Source organism: Pleurodeles waltl, chromosome 11, assembly GCF_031143425.1.
Source record: "Pleurodeles waltl isolate 20211129_DDA chromosome 11, aPleWal1.hap1.20221129, whole genome shotgun sequence".
Taxonomy (NCBI): domain Eukaryota; kingdom Metazoa; phylum Chordata; class Amphibia; order Caudata; family Salamandridae; genus Pleurodeles; species Pleurodeles waltl.
This window is the reverse complement of record NC_090450.1, coordinates 419,730,624-419,750,483: the sequence shown is the minus strand read 5'-3', so window position 1 is coordinate 419,750,483 and position 19,860 is coordinate 419,730,624. Positions and strand designations below refer to the sequence as shown.

The window sequence follows — 19,860 nt, the reverse complement described above, 5'->3', positions numbered from 1 at the left end:
TGCTTCAAGAAAGACAAGAAACTCCCGAGGACAGCGGCACTGCTCCAAAAGAACTGCAACTTTCTTTCAAGGAGCAGATTTAAAGACCCCTGCAACTCCCCGCAAGAAGCGTGAGACTTGCAACACTGCACCCGGCGACCCAGACTCGACTGGTAGAGAAACAACGCTTCAGGGAGGACCCTCCGGCGACTCTACGACTGTGAGTAACCAAAGTTGTCCCCCCTGAGCCCTCCCAGCGACGACTGCAGAGGGAATCCCCAGGCTCCCCCTAACCACGACTGTCTGAACTCCATTTCCCGACGGCTGGAAAAGACCCTGCACCCGCAGCCCCCAGCACCTGAAGGATCGGAACTTCTGTGCAGGAGTGACCCCCCAGGAGGCCCTCTCCCTTGCCTAGGTGGTGGCTACCCCGAGGAGCCCCCCCCTTGCCTGCCTGCATCGCTGAAGAGACCCCTTGGTCTCCCATAGGAAACTATTGGAAATCCGACGCGTGTTTGCATACTGCACCCGGCCGCCCCCGCGCTGCTGAGGGTGCACTTTCTGTGCTGACTTGTGTCCCCCCCCGGTGCCCTACAAAACCCCCCTGGTCTGCCCTCCGAAGACGCGGGTACTTACCTGCTGGCAGACTGGAACCGGGGCACCCCCTTCTCTCCATTGAAGCCTATGTGTTTTGGGCACCTCTTTGACCTTTGCACCTTACCGGCCCTGAGCTGCTGGTGTGATAACTTTGGGGTTGGTCTGAACCCCCAACGGTGGGCTGCCTTGGATCAAAAACTGAAACCTGTAAGTGACTTACTTACCTGTTAAAACTAACAATACTTTACCTCCCCCAGGAACTGTGAAAATTACACTGTGTCCACTTTTAAAACAGCTATTTGTGTTTTATGTAAAAAGTATACATGCTAAAGTAATGATTCAAAGTTCCTAGAGTACTTACCTGCAATACCTTTCAAACAAGATATTACATGTAAAATTTGAACCTGTGGTTCTTAAAATAAACTAAGAAAATATATTTTTCTATAACAAAACATATTGGCTGGATTTGTCTCTGAGTGTGTGTTCCTCATTTATTGCCTGTGTGTATGTACAACAAATGCTTAACACTACTCCTTTGATAAGCCTACTGCTCGACCACACTACCACAAAATAGAGCATTAGTATTATCTCTTTTTGCCACTATCTTACCTCTAAGGGGAACCCTTGGACTCTGTGCATGCTATTCCTTACTTTGAAATAGCACATACAGAGCCAACTTCCTACAGTGATGCAACTAGTTTTGAAGATGTATGGACTGGCAGGGAGAACCGATTGAATTCCATCAGGGAAGGGATATGTGGTCATGTTTCTTCGGGTTCTTCATGAAGCAGCATTTAGAATGTACTTAAGAGTGCAGTGTGGCGCTAAGTAGACCTTTCCTGGCAGTTATGAAGTTACCTTCTCAGATGCAATTTCATTTTCTTTAGTAGAGAGTGCTGGCATCATGCGGTCCTATTTTTCTCGGCAGTGTGTTCCTTGAGGTGGTGACGGTCCCCAGATTCCGCTGCCATACATTTTTTTTTTCTTCCTTCAAACATGTAATGGGGTGAAAAGTGGCGTCTGAGTTGCACACATTGGTGCCTGAGAAGGTCCAATACGTTTGTGTCACTTGCTTGCCTATGGGCAGGAGAGGGGAATGCAGCAAAGTTGTGAAAGTTAACGAGGTCTGTTATGTCGGAAGTGTAGAGCACTACAGAGCAAACATTAACACATATCCATTGGAGTTTGAGTTTTTGTTGGTTCAAAGGTAAATGTTAGTTAACGCAGGTGTGAGGCTGGATCTTTGTATTGTGAATATGCATTGTGACCATGTAGTCTAAATCTAGGTTAGATTTTTAGGGCTGGAGTCGGGTCTAGTTGACAGTGAGCTGCAACTTGTGGTTGAAGTCGTTTGCAACCAGTGGCCTGTCCTATTATGGTTCTGCAAACCTGGCCAAGTACAACACTTTCTGCACTTGACTTTAGGGAGGTACTGTAGGGGTAGGGTGTTAAGAGCTCAACAGCCACAACCTAATGTCCAGCACAGTGCTTATCTTTGTGAAAGAGAATGTCTGTTCAGTCTCACAGCAGAACTAATGCTACACAATTTAATTAATATACCATGCAGGGTTGTCAGAAATTCCCAGTTAACCATGAGTTGGTTGACTTCCCAGTCAACCTTTTTTAACCCTCTATGGTTGAAATACTGACATTACCCTTCCCCATTATGTACCAGAGCATGTCAATGATTAGATGCAAGGGCACCTTATTCAAACATTTCCGCAAGTTAAGTTTTCAACTCAGTTCAGTGTCTTTAGAAGCTTGATGGCTAAAAAGTCTCTAGCTGCTGTAGATTTACCTGCATGGTTTAGTCTGTCATTTCCTGGTGCAGGCTAACCTAGCAGTTTGCTTTTGGCGATTCATGGGCCAGGCTCCTCCTTTGTTGATGCTACAGCGAACAACGCGATTTTCATATTACTGGCTCCCTGGGGAAGTCTTAAGCGTTGGCACCAGTCTTCGACAGTGGTGGATTTTTTCAGGGGCAGTTGCAGACTAGCACTTGTGGAAATTGTGGTCTCTAAACTGAGTCTTCTTCATGGAGTCTGGAGGCAGTTGTGGGTTCTGGACCGGTTGGGGCTTTCCAGCCTCAGTAGCAATTCCAGTTCCTTCTCCTTTTTGGGGATGACAGGGTAGTTACTTGGCACGCTGTTGACTACTGTGCAACACAACATGATATGCTCTTGTAAAGCCTTATTTACAGCTCCTTGAGCTGCACAGAGCCCGGGGGACCCCTTCATAGAATGAGTTGCTTTTAGATCGCTCTCTTAAATCGTCAATTTTCTCTGGGTGCTCCTCGTGCCAAGAACACACCGGCCTTTCCTGCACTCCTTGACTCTCAAAAAATAGACTTGAGATGATGGCCCTTCTCTTCTTGGGGACTGATTGTCAGACAGGTACTAGTCCTGGTTAGGCAGCAGCTCTTGAATACTCCACTGAACACTCCCTTAGTCAAGAAGATCTTGAAACAGCAAAAATCAAGCAGGTTGGTCCCCATTAATATGCACCAGGCACAGTATTTGTGCAGATTGATGGCTTGCACAACAGGTTGCAATGGGACTGGCTCCCAGCTGGAGAGCCTACAGTAGGGACACAGTGATGTGTGAGATCTCTGCACCTGGCTGTCATCAACCTCTCTAATGCAGAAATCCTAGAGAGACAAAAGGATAACCCTCTACCTAGAAAATTCCTCACCTGAAACAACAAACTGCATTCCCACCCCTACCATTAACTAAATCTCAGTGCCTTGGAAGAACTAATCAGATCTCCTTTGCTAATAAAGTCTTCAAATAATTTCTTAAGATCACCCTATCTCCATCTTCCTTGCTCAAGAGTCTGGAATTTCAGAAACAGGAGTATGAGGAAAGCATCCCAGACAGTACACTTCCACAGTCTTGGGAAAGCTTTCCTTATCCTCCATCTTGTGGCACACACCAACCGGGGGCATAAAAAATGGATCCGGTGGGCATCATTCTTCAAACTTTCACTCGCACCTTCCCATTACTGTATGTGTCACACACTCAAGTGTACGCAAAGGCTGCCTGCGTGCACATGGGATGTCCGTGCTAGTTTTTGCGGTTTCACATGATGGTGAAACTTCACATCACATTTGAAGAGCCAGGAGACCATGCTGTCACGAAAAATATTCGGTCCCTTTACAGATCCCAAAGCACAGTGTGCTGTCACCACAGCTTTATGTGATACAACCAGGATATGGGCAATACTCTACTGTCTCCGTTGGAGGTGCATCTCTAGGTCATATGGCATGTTCTGGACTTCAGATGATCTGGGGCAACTCAAGGCGTATGTGCGAACACTAGGTAAGAATGGCACCAGGCCCAAGAAAAAAAAAAGTCTGGGTATAAGCTTTAAATGCATTTGGGCACACAGGGCAGGGGTTCACCCCAAAACCATGCAGGAGACAGTCCTTTCTCAGCAAATGAGTTGTGTATGTGGTGGCAGAGCCCATAATGTGGTCTTACCTTATATGCGTTTGTTTAGGTTAGAGTGGATCAGGGGTTCTGATATTGAGCACTTCCTGACATACCCAAACAGCTTAACCTTTGCCAGCTACTGAAAAATAGTTTTAAATGTTTAAGTTCACTTAGCTATATAAATGTGTGTTAGGAAAAACCTCCTACCAAAAGCCTTTCATTTCACATAGGTCAGACAGTTCACCTTACAAAATACTGGAGATCTGCAGTCACAAGAAGTAGTAGTATTTGCATTGCAAGAAGACAAACTGACTTTTGACCTCTGTCTCCGAACACAGAGTAAATGTGATTAAAAGGCATCTTAATTGCTAATCCATTTTCTGACTGAACAGAACACCTCTTCTTTGTCTACTCACCAGAATGGTTGAGTAGAATCTAAAAATAGTTCGACCGAAAAAATAAAACTTGACATAGCGCGCAGTCGAGTAGAATTTTTTTTTTTGTGCCCTGAGAACGGAAGTGTTCTTATGGAACAAGTATCGCAGTACTTTTCTCCTGCTTAAAGCGGCAGTAGGTGCTCAATTTGTTTACTTTCACGTTTATGAATCTCACTGCTAGCTGAGTTAGGGGGCCAACGACAGACATATATTCTTTTTAACCTAATATCCACAATTGATTGTAGACTTTACAACCACGCCCTTTGATATTGAACTGTTGCCAAGATATTGCTCTGCCCATAGAAGCGGCAGACGGAGATTTTTTTTTCTTTTTCTTCTTCTTTTTTTTTCCTCCTTTTTCTGTGCAAATTTAAAACAAGGCCAGTAGTGCGTTTTGGACACATGCATATATTTCAGTTTTATATATCTATCACAAATGGTGCATACAGACATCTGAGCGTTTTGCATAAGCACCATATTCCATTACACAAGGTCAGATTAATTTTATTTTAGGTAAGGGAGATAAAGTAATTTGTCCAGAATCAAAGGATATTGAGACAACACTGGGACTCACGTCTGCAGCTCCGGCGGTTGGCCCACATCCATATCTAAAAAAAAAAAAAAAAAAATTATGTGAAAGTTCTACACAGGTGCTGTGGTTGTGTGTGATTACGTATAATAAGCACATTCTTTGTTGAAATGGCTTTGTGAAGAAAAAACATACCGGAAAACTTGCAGGGGTTTGTTTTACAACTTTACTTAGGAACATTGTTCTTCAACTTTGTAGTGGTATGGCTAATAATTTTAAATATTACTTACATATTGGTTAGGAATTTCATGACCCACCAATGGATAAATATAGTATTTATAAATCCTTTGGTGTAAACCTAGACTAGTTAATCAATAGAACAGGGTGTGACTGTAAGAATTAGTCGATTCCGATTCTCCTTTTTATCTGTATTTGGTGATTACCTACACTACGGTAAATTACGAAGGTTTACTTCCCCTTTTCTAAGGGTTCATTCCTTTATGGGAGAGGAAGCCTCACACACCCGTTAGTGTCATACTGAATCATCGGCTACCTCTCCCCTCCCTGGTGGGACAGTGCCACCAGGGTGGACTCAACCTCCAAAAAAGATTTCAATCAGGAAGGAGCGCTTAAATAATGCAGGGATTCCTCTACAGCATTCTCCTACCGATCACTTAGTGTACCTCTCACTGCTCTTTCCTTGGAACAGCCCAGGGCATGACGGTTACAGAAGTGAGGCATTGCTGCAGGACCTATCAGAGATGAGGATAAAGCACCAAGAAGAGCTCACAGACCTTCACAAGAAACGAGGAGAGGTTAGTCCTTGCTTCTGTTAGTCCTGTGCAAAGTAACATTTGTCTCCAAGTTATAATGGTCTCTTACAATACATCCTTGCATGCGTCCTTTGCAATCATGGTTGTGATATATTCCTGGACCCCCCCCACCGTATTGCCCCAATCTATTTCACTTCATTGTGCTCTTCCCCTTTCAGTTTCTTCCCACCTTAAGCCCCTTTTAATGTTCCGCTATCTTACAGTTAGCACAGACTGTGATTGACTTGAACAACCAGCTTCAGCAAAAGGACCGTGAGATTCAGGCCAATGATGCAAGGTACGTTTGTTCCTGTTTTCCTTTTTATCGTTTGTCAATGCAGTCCTTGCCTAAATCTTAACTGTGGTTGCTGTTTCAGAATTGCAGAGTATCTACAAACCATTGAGGTCCTGAGAATGGAGTGTCAAGATCTGCGTATCAAACTGCAGGATTTAGAGAAGGTGAATCAGATTCTTAAAGATGAATATGACGCTTTGCAGATAACTTTTAACGCACTAGAGGAAAAGCTACGGAAGACCACAGAGGACAACCAGGAACTTGTTGCCCGCTGGATGGCTGAGAAAGCCCAGGAGGCCAACCGCCTAAACGCAGAAAATGAGAAGGATGTCAAGTAAGTCCTTTCAAACATCCTATATCCGAATTGGCACAAAATAAAGTTAACACTTAAGCTGCATTCAGTAGGGCAGTTAATTGCAAAATTTACATCCCTTGTTGCACATAGGTTCCTGCCTGTCCTGAGTAGGTAAAGAATCGAGATTTTCTTAGCTTTAGTGAAAGAAAGTCTTGTATTATGCTATATTTTCCTGCTTTATTTTCAATAGCAGCCAAGATGAAACCACAAATCCCAGCATTCCAAGCTGTGAAACTAAAATATGTCATAAAGGTAAAACACCAATCACATAATGAAATTACTATAAATGTCTTGACTGGGAGCAACATGTCCTCTTTTCTTGTGTAAGAAGCTAATCGATTTTAAACAAAGGTACAATAAGTAGAAGAATATAAAAAGGCAAACAAACAGAAAAAAAGCTCTTTAAACAGTTAATAACTCGAAGCATCCTCAGGTGATGTAGTGCTTCTGTTCTTATCTCGTTTTCAGCACTTACATAACATATCAAGAATGCACTTCTGAGTTCAAAGAAGACTTTTATTGTTGTTAATTCTTCCCCAACCGCAAGTTCGTAAGTGACGAATTAATAGATTTCAAGCACACGTTCAATGAAAACACAGTTTGCAATATACACAGCAGGTTATATTTATAAGATATTGAATGCAAAGCAAAACAAATACTTTACCGTGTGAGAAACTATTTACAGCTTCATCTTTCTGGGGTCTGCAAGCTGACGACTCCTGTCAGCTGCGAGAAAGAGATTTATCTACCCACACGAGATACTGGCAACTGGCGCCTATTTCCAGTCCGAAGTCAGGCAGGTTCGAATCTAATTCTCTGAAGCCTGTGACATCCGTTACAAAGGTGTGCCCCCTCCTCTCAGACTCGGGAAAACTACGCAAGCCTTTGGAGACTGGCCAGATCTCCTAGACTGCTCCTCTTCCCAAGCTCCAGCAGAGAGAAAAACACCCAATGTACCCTCTCATCAGGTCTAGTCTACTGTGAGAAAAACATCTTGGTTCATCTTGTGGCAAAAACACAGCTTGGAAAAATACAGCTTGGATTCTCAACTGCAATGTCTAACTCCACGTTAAAGGCAATAGGCAGCTAACCTAGATATCAAATGCAATGTCTAATGTCATATCAAAGCCATTAGGCAGCTGAGCTGAATACAAAATGTAATATATCATGTCAAAGCCAATAGGCAGAATATCTAATAGCATGTCAAAGCCAATAGGCAGCTAAACTGAATACATCATGTCAAAGCCAATAGACAGAATGTAATGGCTAATGCAATGTCAAAGCCAATAGGCGGCTAAACTGAATACAGAAAGTAATGGCTAATGCCATGTCAAAGCCAATAGGCGGCTCAACTGAACAAAACATACAATGTGCTACTGGTGAGCAACTAATATGCGCAGTGGTGAAACACAAAGTCATTGGTCAAACTCCATTAATGGCATAACAGGTGATAGTCCAGGATATTGAAGTCCGTCCTGAGATTTGTCCTGTACTCGACTGCGGAGAAAGGTGGAAAAAACTGATACTGTGATGGTTGACGAATCGACTCCTGTTTAAGATGTCTGGTTGGGATCAACCGTAGAAGCTGAATAAACATAGGGAGGGTGTAGGAAGTTGGCTCTGTATGTGCTATTTCAAAGTAAGGAATAGCATGCACAGAGTCCAAGGGTTCCCCTTAGAGGTAAGATAGTGTCAAAAAGAGATAATACTAATGCTCTATTTTGTGGTAGTGTGGTCGAGCAGTAGGCTTATCCAAGGAGTAGTGTTAAGCATTTGTTGTACATACACACAATAAATCAGAAACACACACTCAGAGACAAATCCAGCCAATAGGTTTTGTTATTGAAAAATATATTTTCTTAGTTTATTTTAAGAACCACAGGTTCAAATTCTACATGTAATATCTAATTTGAAAGGTATTGCAGGTAAGTACTTTAGGAACTTTGAATAATTACAGTAGCATATATACTTTTTGCATAAAACACATAGCTGTTTTAAAAGTGGACACTTAGTGTAATTTTCACAGTTCCTGGGGGAGGTAAAGTATTGTTAGTTTTAACAGGTAAGTAAGTCACTTACAGGTCTCAGTTTTGGGTCCAAGGTAGCCCACCGTTGGGGGTTCAGAGCAACCCCAGAGTTACCACACCAGCAGCTCAGGGCCGGTCAGGTGCAAAGGTCAAAGAGGTGCCCAAAACACATAGGCTTCAATGGAGAGAAGGGGGTGCCCCGGTTCCAGTCTGCCACCGGGGGGGGACACAAGTCCACACAAAGTACACCCTCAGCAGCGCGGGGGCGGCTGGGTGCAGTGTGTAAACAAGCGTCGGGTTTCCAATAGTTTCCTATGGGAGACCAAGGGGTCTCTTCAGCGATGCAGGCAAGGGGGGGGCTCCTCAGGGTAGCCACCACCTGGGCAAGGGAGAGGGCCTCCTGGGGGTCACTCCTGCACAGAAGTTCCGTTCCTTCAGGTGCTGGGGGCTGCGGGTGCAGGGTCTTTTCCAGCCGTCGGGAAATGGAGTTTAGACAGTCGCGGTCAGGGGGAGCCTCGGGATTCCCTCTGCAGGCGTCGCTGTGGGGGCTCAGGGGGGACAACTTTGGTTACTCGGAGTCGCCTGAGGGTCCTCCCTGAGGTGTTGGTTCTCCACCAGTCGAGTCGGGGTCGCCGGGTGCAGTGTTGCAAGTCTCGCGCTTCTTGCGGGGAGTTGCAGGGGTCTTTAAATCTGCTCCTTGTAAGAAAGTTGCAGTTCTTTTGTAGCAGTGCCGCTGTCCTCGGGAGTTTCTTGTCTTTCTTGAAGCAGGGCAGTCCTCAGAGGATTCAGAGGTCTCTGGTCCCTTGGAAAGCGTCACTGGAGCAGGTTTCTTTGGAAGGCAGGAGACAGGCCGGTAAGTCTGGGGCCAAGGCAGTTGTTGTCTTCTGTTCTTCCTCTGCAGGGGTTTTTCAGCTCAGCAGTCCTCTTCTTGTAGTGTCAGGAATCTAAATTCTTAGGTTCAGGGAGGCCCTTAAATACTAAATTTAAGGGCGTGTTTAGGTCTGGGGGGTTAGTAGCCAATTGCTAGTAGCCCTGAGGGTGAGTACACCCTCTTTGTGCCTCCTCCCAAGGGGAGGGGGTCACATCCCTAATCCTATTGGGGGAATCCTCCATCTGCAAGATGGAGGATTTCTAAAAGTTAGTCACTTCAGCTCAGGACACCTTAGGGGCTGTCCTGACTGGCCAGTGACTCCCCCTTGTTGTTCTCATTAGTTCCTCCGGCCTTGCCGCCAAAAGTGGGGGCCGTGGCCGGAGGGGGCGGGCAACTCCACTAGCTGGAGTGTCCAGCGGTGCTGGAACAAAGGGGTGAGCCTTTGAGGCTCACCGCCAGGTGTTACAGCTCCTGCCTGGGGGAGGTGTTAGCATCTCCACCCAGTGCAGGCTTTGTTACTGGCCTTAGAGTGACAAAGGCACTCTCCCCATGGGGCCAGCAACATGTCTCTACTGTGGCAGGCTGCTGGAACCAGTCAGCCTACACAGATAGTTGGATACAGTTTCAGGGGGCACCTCTAAGGTGCCCTCTGGGGTGTGTTTTACAATAAAATGTACACTGGCATCAGTGTGCATTTATTGTGCTGAGAAGTTTGATACCAAACTTCCCAGTTTTCAGTGTAGCCATTATGGTGCTGTGGAGTTCGTGTTTGACAGACTCCCAGACCATATACTCTTATGGCTACCCTGCACTTACAATGTCTAAGGTTTGGCTTAGTCACTGTAGGGGCACAGTGCTCATGCACTGGTGCCCTCACCTATGGTATAGTGCACCCTGCCTTAGGGCTGTAAGGCCTGCTAGAGGGGTGACTTATCTATACTTGCATAGGCAGTGAGAGGCTGGCATGGCACCCTGAGGGGAGTGCCATGTCGACTTACTCATTTTGTTCTCACCAGCACACACAAGCTGGCAAGCAGTGTGTCTGTGCTGAGTGAGGGGTCTCCAGGGTGGCATAAGACATGCTGCAGTCCTTAGAGACCTTCCCTGGCATCAGGGCCCTTGGTACCAGAGGTACCAGTTACAAGGGACTTACCTGGATGCCAGGGTGTGCCAATTGTGGATACAAAAGTACAGGTTAGGGAAAGAACACTGGTGCTGGGGCCTGGTTAGCAGGGTCCCAGCACACTTTCAATTCAAAACATTGCATCAGCAAAGGCAAAAAGTCAGGGGGTAACCATGCCAGGGAGGCATTTCCTTACATTTATTGTCTGTTTGAACAAGGCCTTAAAGAAAAGACTTCTATAGCAAAAGCCTTTCATGAAACCCAGTACAGCTAGAAAATAACATAAATGTACTTCATGTGATCTATCTTCAGACGCCAGCACATCCTGAAACACGTAAACCATCACTGCTGTGATAAACAGAACAATGAAAAAATAAACAAATAAATGATTGGTCTACTCGGACACCTACATGTGGTGTTGCTGCTTAACCAAAAGCATGCCACTCAGACATCAGACCATCAAACATTCCACTATTTAAATTACAAAAATGTTATGTTGTGCCATTAATGTTTGGACCCTTGGTTTAAATCACAGATGGTGGCACGTGGCCACTGTTTAGGCCTTAAGTTAGCATTGACAGCAACAAGACACTAGGAACAGAGCTATTACTCCACAAACAGCACATGTACACAAATAGGAACTTGCAACTGCAGAGCAGATACACACATTAGATTTGACACCCAATAAACTCTGTCGTCATTAAAGCTAAACCAGACTAAAAATGTCAATTATCGCCAGGTTGGTAGCTACTCTCACCGGCAAGAAGGTACTGATTTCCAAGTCTATACTCAACACAGTGTTCAGATCTGCATTGTGTAGAGACCTGCACCTTGACCATGGCTCACCCGTAATATCACATGACAACAGCAATCATGATTAGTAATGACAAGACACAAAATAGTATCACATTGCCACCACCTTACAAGTTACACTGATGGAAAGAAAATGCCAGGAGCCTGCAGAGCGGTCCTGGCAAGAATAATCTTAACTCTCCACAGAGCCATGTGTCTGGAAAGAAAGCTGCATACGCACCCACTTTGTACCATCAACCAGATTCCATCTAATAAAGGCAGTGAGTCAGTCACACAGGTATGGTAATAAAGTTCTCAATCTTTTACACACACTTGAAAATGAAGAAAATACCCTTATAACAGATTATGACTTCTGCAGTTTCCCTCCGGTCCACCTTCTCAGCAGTAGCAGATTCTAGTACTGTGCGCTTTTCTTGTAATATTTTTCCAGTTGTATTGTCACTACTTAATACCCCCATGCTGTGACCTTTCAGCCTTCCTTCTATGCTTCCTGTGATCTCAGGTAGTACCAACCCCACTAACAAATCACTTCTGATTTGTGCTTTATCCCAGCTCTTAATACCTTAACAGGGAAGCACCTTCTCGAGGCTATATGTCCCTGTAGTGTGGGGTTCAACCAAATTAGTCTTTTTTGTGCTGTAGTGTTACAGCATTTTTTTTCCCGTAGCAATACTTTATTGATGTGTGGGAGATTTCCTTCCAGTTGTGACTTTTCAGTGTTATAAGAGTCCAGTGACATTATTTTTCCCATGAGTTCCCTTGATAGTACAGGTTGTCAGCATTTAGTACTGCAGGGCATATGTAGTACTGTAGCCCCCCCAGGAGTCTGATCTACTTCTCTTAGTGCTATAGAACTCGAGTAATGCGGCCTTCCTTATGAGTGCTTCCTTAGAATGCCAGCTAGGATGAGCTTTTCCCAACGGTGTATTCCCAGATCAACTAGTACCTTCTCAGCACTACAGACCACTGCAGTGTTAGTTTTCCGCAGGTCGAGCTGGCGGCGTCGGGTGCAGAGTGGAAAGTCTCACGCTTCCGGCAGGAAACGTATGGTCTTTAAAAGTTGCTTCTTTGTTGCAAAGATGCAGTTCTGTGGAACAGGGCCGCTGTCCTCAGTAGTTTCTTTAGATGCAGGGTAGTCCTCTGAGGCTTCAGAGGTCGCTGGACCCTGGGGGACGTGTCGCTGTTGCAGTTTTTCTCGAAGTGGGGAGGCAGGCTGATAGGGCTGGGGCCAAAGCAGTTGGTGTCTCCTTCTCTGCAGGGCTTCAGGTCAGCAGTCCTCCTTCGTCTTCAGGTTGCAGGAATCTATCTTCCTAGGTTCTGGGGGGCCCTAAATACTCAATTTAGGGGTGTGTTTAGGTCTGGGAGGATAGTAGCCAATGGCTACTAGCCCTGAGTGTGGCTACACCCTCTTTGTGCCTCCTCCCAGTGGGGAGGGGGTCACATCCCTAATCCTATTGGGGGAATCCTCCATCTGCAAGATGGAGGATTTCTAAAAGTCAGTCACCTCAGCTCAGGACACCTTAGGGGTTGTCCTGACTGGCCAGTGACTCCTCCTTGTTTTTCTCATTATCTCCTCCAGCCTCACCGCCAAAAGTGGGGGCAGTGGCCGGAGGGGCGGGCATCTCCACTAGCTGGGATGCCTTGTGGCGCTGTAACAAAGGGGGTGAGACTTTGAGGCTCACCGCCAGATGTTACAGTTCCTGGAGGGGGAGGTAAGAAGCACCTCCACCCAGTACAGGCTTTGTTCCTGGCCACAGAGCGCCAATGGGCTGATTTAAAAAAAAAAAAAAAAACAGATTTTGTTAACCATGGTTGCTATTACATGCTTGATAGCACCGTTGAGGGCAAAACTGGACATGCTTCCTAATTCAGAATTTGTATCTGAAGCATAGTCTTTGTTCTTGGGTGTGCTGGTCTTGTTCTGCTGTTTAAGTGGGTTGCTTTGGACAGTAAGTAACAATTTATTTGACTGCTCCACTTTCCTTCTTGTTTTTTTTTTTTTATAGGAAGCAGCAAACACGATTGCAGAATGAGCTTGCGGAAGCTGCGAAAGAGCCCTTGCCCCTTGAACCGTAAGTGCGCTTCAATAGTTTAAAGGGCTTTTTATTTCACCTATTCTGTGACTTGTTCTTTTGCTGCCCCGTCGTTTTTTCTGTTCTCTTGCATTATGTTGGCTTTCTTTTTTTCTGCTTTCAAATGCATTTGCTACAAATGTGTGCAAGTCATTAATAGCTCACAGCTTTCATTGCACTTCACATATTGCTTGCATAACCTCCATTGAGTCATCTCTAGGATTATTTTTGCTCAGCTTTGTAAATGGTTTTCTTGCCTCTCCTTCTCCATTATTTGTTCTTCTGTTCAAGCACTGGAAAACAAACTGACTGCACTTCAGCCCTGGCCTGTCGCTCACATTTTCTTTTCTTTGTACCTGGTATTTCTACTGACCGCTACCTAGATGAAGGACCTTATAGTTTCTTAGTAGCAGTTGTTGGTGTTCCAGCTGAATAGCAGTTGTGTGACTCTGGGGAAATTTGAAATTGCAGCTTTGAAAGTCTTCTTTCTGTTTTATGAAGAAAAGATTAGCAAAAAATATCTTTATCGGCAACTGGCTTCACAATAGTGGCTTTTAACTGGAGGAAGAATTTCCTAATGGCAGGTATCCTCTTTATGATGGTTCTATCAAATTCTTAAGAGTAGATCTTGCATGTGAATCATTTTAGTATAGTATTTTTTTTAATTTCCAGGGAGTTCTGCATGTGAAAAATACCCCGGGCTTTTAATGTGTTGCTGTGTTCTTACTTTGGAGAAATATGAGCCAGAATGCAAGAAGTCAGTGAGTACGTGGCATGGTGACTTGCTGCTATTGGAAGCAAACTTTGTGCCACCCCGTCTTTTAGGAGGTTCACTAGTAGGAAGGGAATTAGCAGGTCCTATACTACTGGTTTCAGGCATGAAAATTTTGTTCTGCAACTAGGGACTGCACTGGTAAACATTTCCCAAGGCTGTTCACCAGTATCATTCATTCCGGATGTTTACAAGAATAATCATTCTAATTGCATCCATGTGAGAAAGCCTGGCACTGTTCTGGCCTCTTAAATGATATGCCTGTAGAAGAGACCTGCAGTACAACATGACCATGTTTTTTGAAGCCATGCGGTGTTCAGTATAAGTGTAGGAGATTGATGGGAAATGTATTACTTTAGACCAGCCTCACCAAATTGATTTGTGTTTATTTTTCACGGGTGTGCCTGCATTCAAATTACACTTCAGTGAAAGTCCTTGATGCGCCTATTTATTTACGAAGTAGTGTTCAGATTGAGTGCATTTTGATGGTTAGTAGTGTTAGGTTTCATTCTGTGAGCCTATTGTAAGTATTGTTAGTGAGTGCTGCTTGGCCGTTTTATTGAAGTTGCCCCATCAACTCCTGAATATAGACAGTGCATCTTGGTCAGTTTGAAAGGCACTGAAAGTATTGCTGATCAGCACTTCAGAGGAGATTGGGTATCTGCAGTAAATGTTGTCTAAGTCCACTGGTTATACTCCAGTCCTACTTCGGCTGTGAGAGTCACATTACATTCATGGTGTGATGCATTTAGTATTAGTCCTATTTCAATGACCGGCTAAAGAGATCTGGTTGTGGTTAAGTCTTTAAGACGTTCGTCCTTCTGCAGGGATGATGATGAGATAGAAGTGCTGGAACAGAACCCTGATCCCACAGGCGATACATCCCCCATCAGAGGAGTCGTCCGTACACCCAGGTAAGGGGGCAGGGTGGTGGGTAGTAATAATTTTAATTACTGGGTGCGGAGTAAACTCCTTCTAGCCCTGTTCATATGCTATGAGGAGTACTCCATAAATACCTTTTTTTTTTATTTTTTTTTTTTAAGTGTGGTCATAGCCATTGTTGAGGTAACCCATCAGAACACAATATATATGACTACATCCTTTTGCCAGAGTTTTGAGTGGCAGATTTATATTTAATTGGGACCACGTGTATTTAGTGTGTGTGCATTTCAAGCTCTAGTGTACACTCCTTGGATCTATTAATGCAGAACACTAACTCTGCCTGATTGTAGGAGAAATATACTGCCAGTGATCAATTAGTTGGGACGACTGTAATGATGCAGAGTGTAATAGTGTGAATTTTCAGAGAAATATCTGAGAGCATATATTTATCTCTCTGCACCCCTCCTTTCTAGTAAGCGACAGTCGCAGCCAAGCGGTGGTCTTCTGGATTCCTTCACTAATATTTTTGGGTAGGTTCCATCTTCTCAACCTTCCTTACACAGTTTCTACCTCAAAATGCCCAACCTTTTCATACTATCTTTCTCTCCTGGCACCTCTAATTCTCTTTACTTGATCTTTTCACTGCCTTGATCTCTACTTCTTTTCAGAGTTTCTGCTTTGCTGGCATTGCTACTTCTTGAAATCCTGCAGATGACAACCACTCAGTCTCCATGTTTGTGTTTTCCCTAGATAGGGTGCAGGTGCTTTATGTAAGATTTGATGTCCAGGAAGGATATCATTGTTGTCCAGATGCTGTTGTATGTACCATATATAGCAATTTCTCAGCTGTTTTCTATCATTAAGAAGTCAAATTCTTCTACTTAACACATGGCTAACCCTTGCTCATAGGATGTAACTTTTTATTTTTATTTTTATTTTTTTTAATTATCAGGCGACGTTCCTCCGCTTCCTACCCTATGCAGACAGAGTGTACAGACAGCCCAACTGGGACACTTCGAGAGGTGCGCCTTCCAAACACTGCCGTCTTTGTCTTTGTACGTATTACATTTTCTTTCTTAATCAGTTTTCATGCCATAATGTTGGTTTCAAATCATTCTCCTGATTTTAGTGGAGGTCTGTGATGAGTAGTAAAAGGGTTGACTGCCAGTGGGTTCCGCTCTGTCATGCTCCCAGCAGCTATCTTTTCATCCCATCATAACCCAGCTTTGTTGTGTTTGGGCGCAAAGGTTGCTGAAAACTAGCGATGCCTTCAGGTCGTATCCTCCAAAGTGTGTGGGGTGCTGGGACTCTGAACTTGCATCCAACAGTGCCTGTATATAAGGAGATTGTGGTAGATGCGGATCTGCTGGACATGATCACTAATTTGAAATCTGAGACCTCTTACAGGAGAGCCTTATGCTGAAGGAGGCAGTGTTTTGCAAACTTGTATGATTGTGATTAAGTTACAGCTGTCTATTTGACGTATACCCTTTTGTGTTTAAATGTTTTTGCCTAAGAAGTATTTGTTTCGGTTTTTCAAAACCGACCACACTCTGATTTGTCAATTGAAACTACCATATTTATGCTATGTTTTAATCGTAGTGAGATGAATGTACCCTATTTGGGTTGAGCTTTTCAGTTTTAATGCAAAGTTAACAGTTCTTTTTATTATTTATACTTCTGCCATCCATTTCTGAATTTTATGCAGCATAAGACTCTCAAAGGTTACTTTTGGTGACCTCGGTGATTAAATGCAGGTTGAGCATTTGACCCTGAATTTAGGGCCCATTTAATCTTACTCCAATCATTGCTTTGTTGAGCACAATCCTAAGCAAATACTGAGCATTATCTTGGTTCCATTTCAAATATTGCCCATTTCATGTCTGTGTATCTTCAGTGTTATAGTTGATTAGCCTACCGTTCAGCCTTTCAGATGGCCTACAATTGTTGTTTTATATTCTTATTTCTTAGACACGCAGTTTTCCTTGCATTTTAACTTGTGGCTAGTGGCGAGCACGTACCTTCATCAGGATAGTGTGCATTCAGAAGCTTCTTGCCAGTTGCCTTGTGCAAGCGTGCCTTTTCAGCATGCTGCTACTTTGGTAATATATGGTGCGTTCCTTCAGGTGACCCAGATAAAGGTGTGCTTTTTTTCTTTAGGATGCTCATGAAGGCGAGGTGAATGCTGTTCGCTTCAGCCCCAGCTCCCGGCTACTTGCCACTGGAGGGATGGACAGGAGGGTAAAACTCTGGGAAGTGGTCAGAGGTAAGTAGGTGTTCGGCTGACATTTTGGGAATGGGATGGGCTTATAGGTCACTTTGACCATTTGATTTGCGGTCACACTATGCTGCCCTCGCGCCACAGAATAAAATCCTTAACCGCATGGTTTACTGTGTGGGAGTGACTGGATGCTTGTGGTTTGGTTAGTACAGTCAAATGTAGATTACCTTGGATGATGTTGCCTTGTTTCTTGCTTCTGGGTTACTTTTCTGACAACATATCTGTCTTGGGTCCTGCTCCAAGACTAAATTCCCAAATGCTCCCTTGCTCCCCATTCCACAGTCAGTTGCAAGAGTCTCTTAAGGCCCTAACCTAGTGGACTGGAGACTGTAATAGGTACAGAGGAGGATTTATATGTTACCATGTTTCCTGGAGCCCATGTTTGCCTTATTCTTTGCAGGGAGAAGGGTTTATCGTAGTGTTAATTCAGTGCCTTGAAGGGGTTTAAGTGGACCATGGGTGGGGGTGAGGGGGGGTGTCAATGCCTGGTTGTCCTACCTTGCCCACCACAAAAATGTGTAATGTGATGGCCGCATGAAGGAGCAACAGAAGTGCGGGCTTTAGGTTTTCTGCAGCAGCTCCTCAAGGTGCCAATATGTCATGATAAAAGGTGCCTGGATTGGTTTGTCTTTGGGATTGGTCTGCTGATAGCTTTAACTGAAACTTTTACATTTCTAATTTTTGAGGTTACTCAATTATTACTTTTAATAATGTGAGCCATTTAAAGCTAAGATGCATTGACATTAACATCTATTTTGTACTCTCTGTAAGGGTGATTTTCTTAAGAACATAATGTTAGAGATTGTTTTGGCTCCTCAGCCATGTTCCTCATGAAATTAAAATTATTTTTTACAAGTCTGCAATAGAGAGGCAAACCTTTTTGGGGTTTTCTGTTCAAATCGTTACTGAACTTAGCTACTGCAGAAAGGAATGCATTTACCACCTTGCTGCTCATTATCCTTGCTGTTGAGAGAATGGCTAGACGAGCAACCAGACTTACCTTGTTGTGTTATCGGGAAACTGGTGGCCAGCAGCTATGGTTCTTTGAAAGATGCTGCAGAGTTGGTGGCTCCTTCCTACCATAGGTTGTACAAAGCACTTACAGAAAAACGTAGAGCCAGTGATATCTATCTATCTATCAATCAATCAGTCAGTCAATCACATGGAACGTGTCTGAATGAGTTCAGGTGTTTCGCAACTGATTAATACGAAATGGGGGACATCAGTACTTTAGCTTATTTTGCGGAAAATTCATGATATGTTTTTTCATGATCAAACTTTTGATGGTCTTAAAAAAAACTATGCTTTGGCCTTCCTGGTACAGTATTGCTGTTGGAGTATGTGACTTGGAGTAGGTCACATACACTGACACCTGGTCCTTCACCAGCTTCTCCTTCGTTGTCTTGTTAAAGGGTGATGATCCATGAGTCCCAGACCTTCAGCCCCTCACTGCTCCCACCATTGTTCTTCGCATTGCAAATTATCATCCTTTGATCTTGAACCACTTGATAGAACGACAGTGCACTGTTCCCCCCCCCCCATGTTTGCAGTCTGTCATGTTCCACTGGGTGGCTATGGCCTGCCTGATGCAAAATTCTCTCTAACCAATATTAGTTCCTGCCTCTTCCAGTCCCATACATCTTGTACTGCCTACACTCCTGTATCCACTAGGACTATGTTCCGTCTTCCACAAATGTCAAAGTTCACCTCAACACCCTTCAAAGGTTTTCTGTTTTCACCTGCTTCTCACTGTTTGCAGTATCCTCCCCAGCCTAAAATTCTACTTGAACGGTGTAGGAAGTTGGCTCTGTATGTGCTATTTCAAAGTAAGGAATAGCATGCACAGAGTCCAAGGGTTCCCCTTAGAGGTAAAATAGTGGAAAAAATAGATAATACTAATGCTCTATTTTGTGGTAGTGTGGTCGAGCAGTAGGCTTATCCAAGGAGTAGTGTTAAGCATTTGTTGTACATACACATAGACAATAAATGAGGTACACACACTCAGAGACAAATCCAGCCAATAGGTTTTGTTATAGAAAAATATCTTTTCTTAGTTTATTTTAAGAACCACAGGTTCAAATTTAACATGTAATATCTTGTTTGAAAGGTATTGCAGGTAAGTACATTAGGAATTTTGAATCATTTCAATTGCATGTATACTTTTCAAGTTATTGACAAATAGCTACTTTAAAAGTGGACACTTAGTGCAATTTTCACAGTTCCTGGGGGAGGTAAGTTTTTGTTAGTTTTACCAGGTAAGTAAGGCACTTACAGGGTTCAGTTCTTGGTCCAAGGTAGCCCACCGTTGGGGGTTCAGAGCAACCCCAAAGTCACAACACCAGCAGCTCAGGGCCGGTCAGGTGCAGAGTTCAAAGTGGTGCCCAAAACGCATAGGCTAGAATGGAGAGAAGGGGGTGCCCCGGTTCCGGTCTGCTTGCAGGTAAGTACCCGCGTCTTCGGAGGGCAGACCAGGGGGGTTTTGTAGGGCACCGGGGGGGACACAAGCCCACACAGAAATTTCACCCTCAGCAGCGCGGGGGCGGCCGGGTGCAGTGTAGAAACAAGCGTCGGGTTTGCAATGTTA

The 19,860-nt window shown here is 44.2% G+C and overlaps 1 protein-coding gene and 1 non-coding gene across 4 annotated transcripts in view; both read left to right on the top strand.

Moving 5' to 3' along the window:
- ATG16L1 (autophagy related 16 like 1) overlaps positions 1-19,860 on the top strand; it is an 82,799-nt gene that overhangs the window by 4,118 nt on the left and 58,821 nt on the right. For 2 of the 3 annotated variants that reach the window (XM_069213766.1, XM_069213767.1), the window contains exons 3-10: positions 5,683-5,788; positions 6,010-6,083; positions 6,163-6,414; positions 13,276-13,341; positions 14,941-15,027; positions 15,469-15,525; positions 15,948-16,050; positions 17,156-17,261. In XM_069213766.1, the coding sequence (XP_069069867.1) occupies positions 5,683-5,788; positions 6,010-6,083; positions 6,163-6,414; positions 13,276-13,341; positions 14,941-15,027; positions 15,469-15,525; positions 15,948-16,050; positions 17,156-17,261 (851 nt within the window). The remainder of the gene's footprint in view (positions 1-5,682; positions 5,789-6,009; positions 6,084-6,162; positions 6,415-13,275; positions 13,342-14,940; positions 15,028-15,468; positions 15,526-15,947; positions 16,051-17,155; positions 17,262-19,860) is intronic. The other variant, XM_069213768.1, reaches the window with a different exon arrangement.
- Positions 16,129-16,394, top strand: LOC138266771 (small Cajal body-specific RNA 6). Its single transcript, XR_011199695.1, has one exon. It is a non-coding gene; the product is annotated as a small Cajal body-specific RNA 6 (non-coding RNA).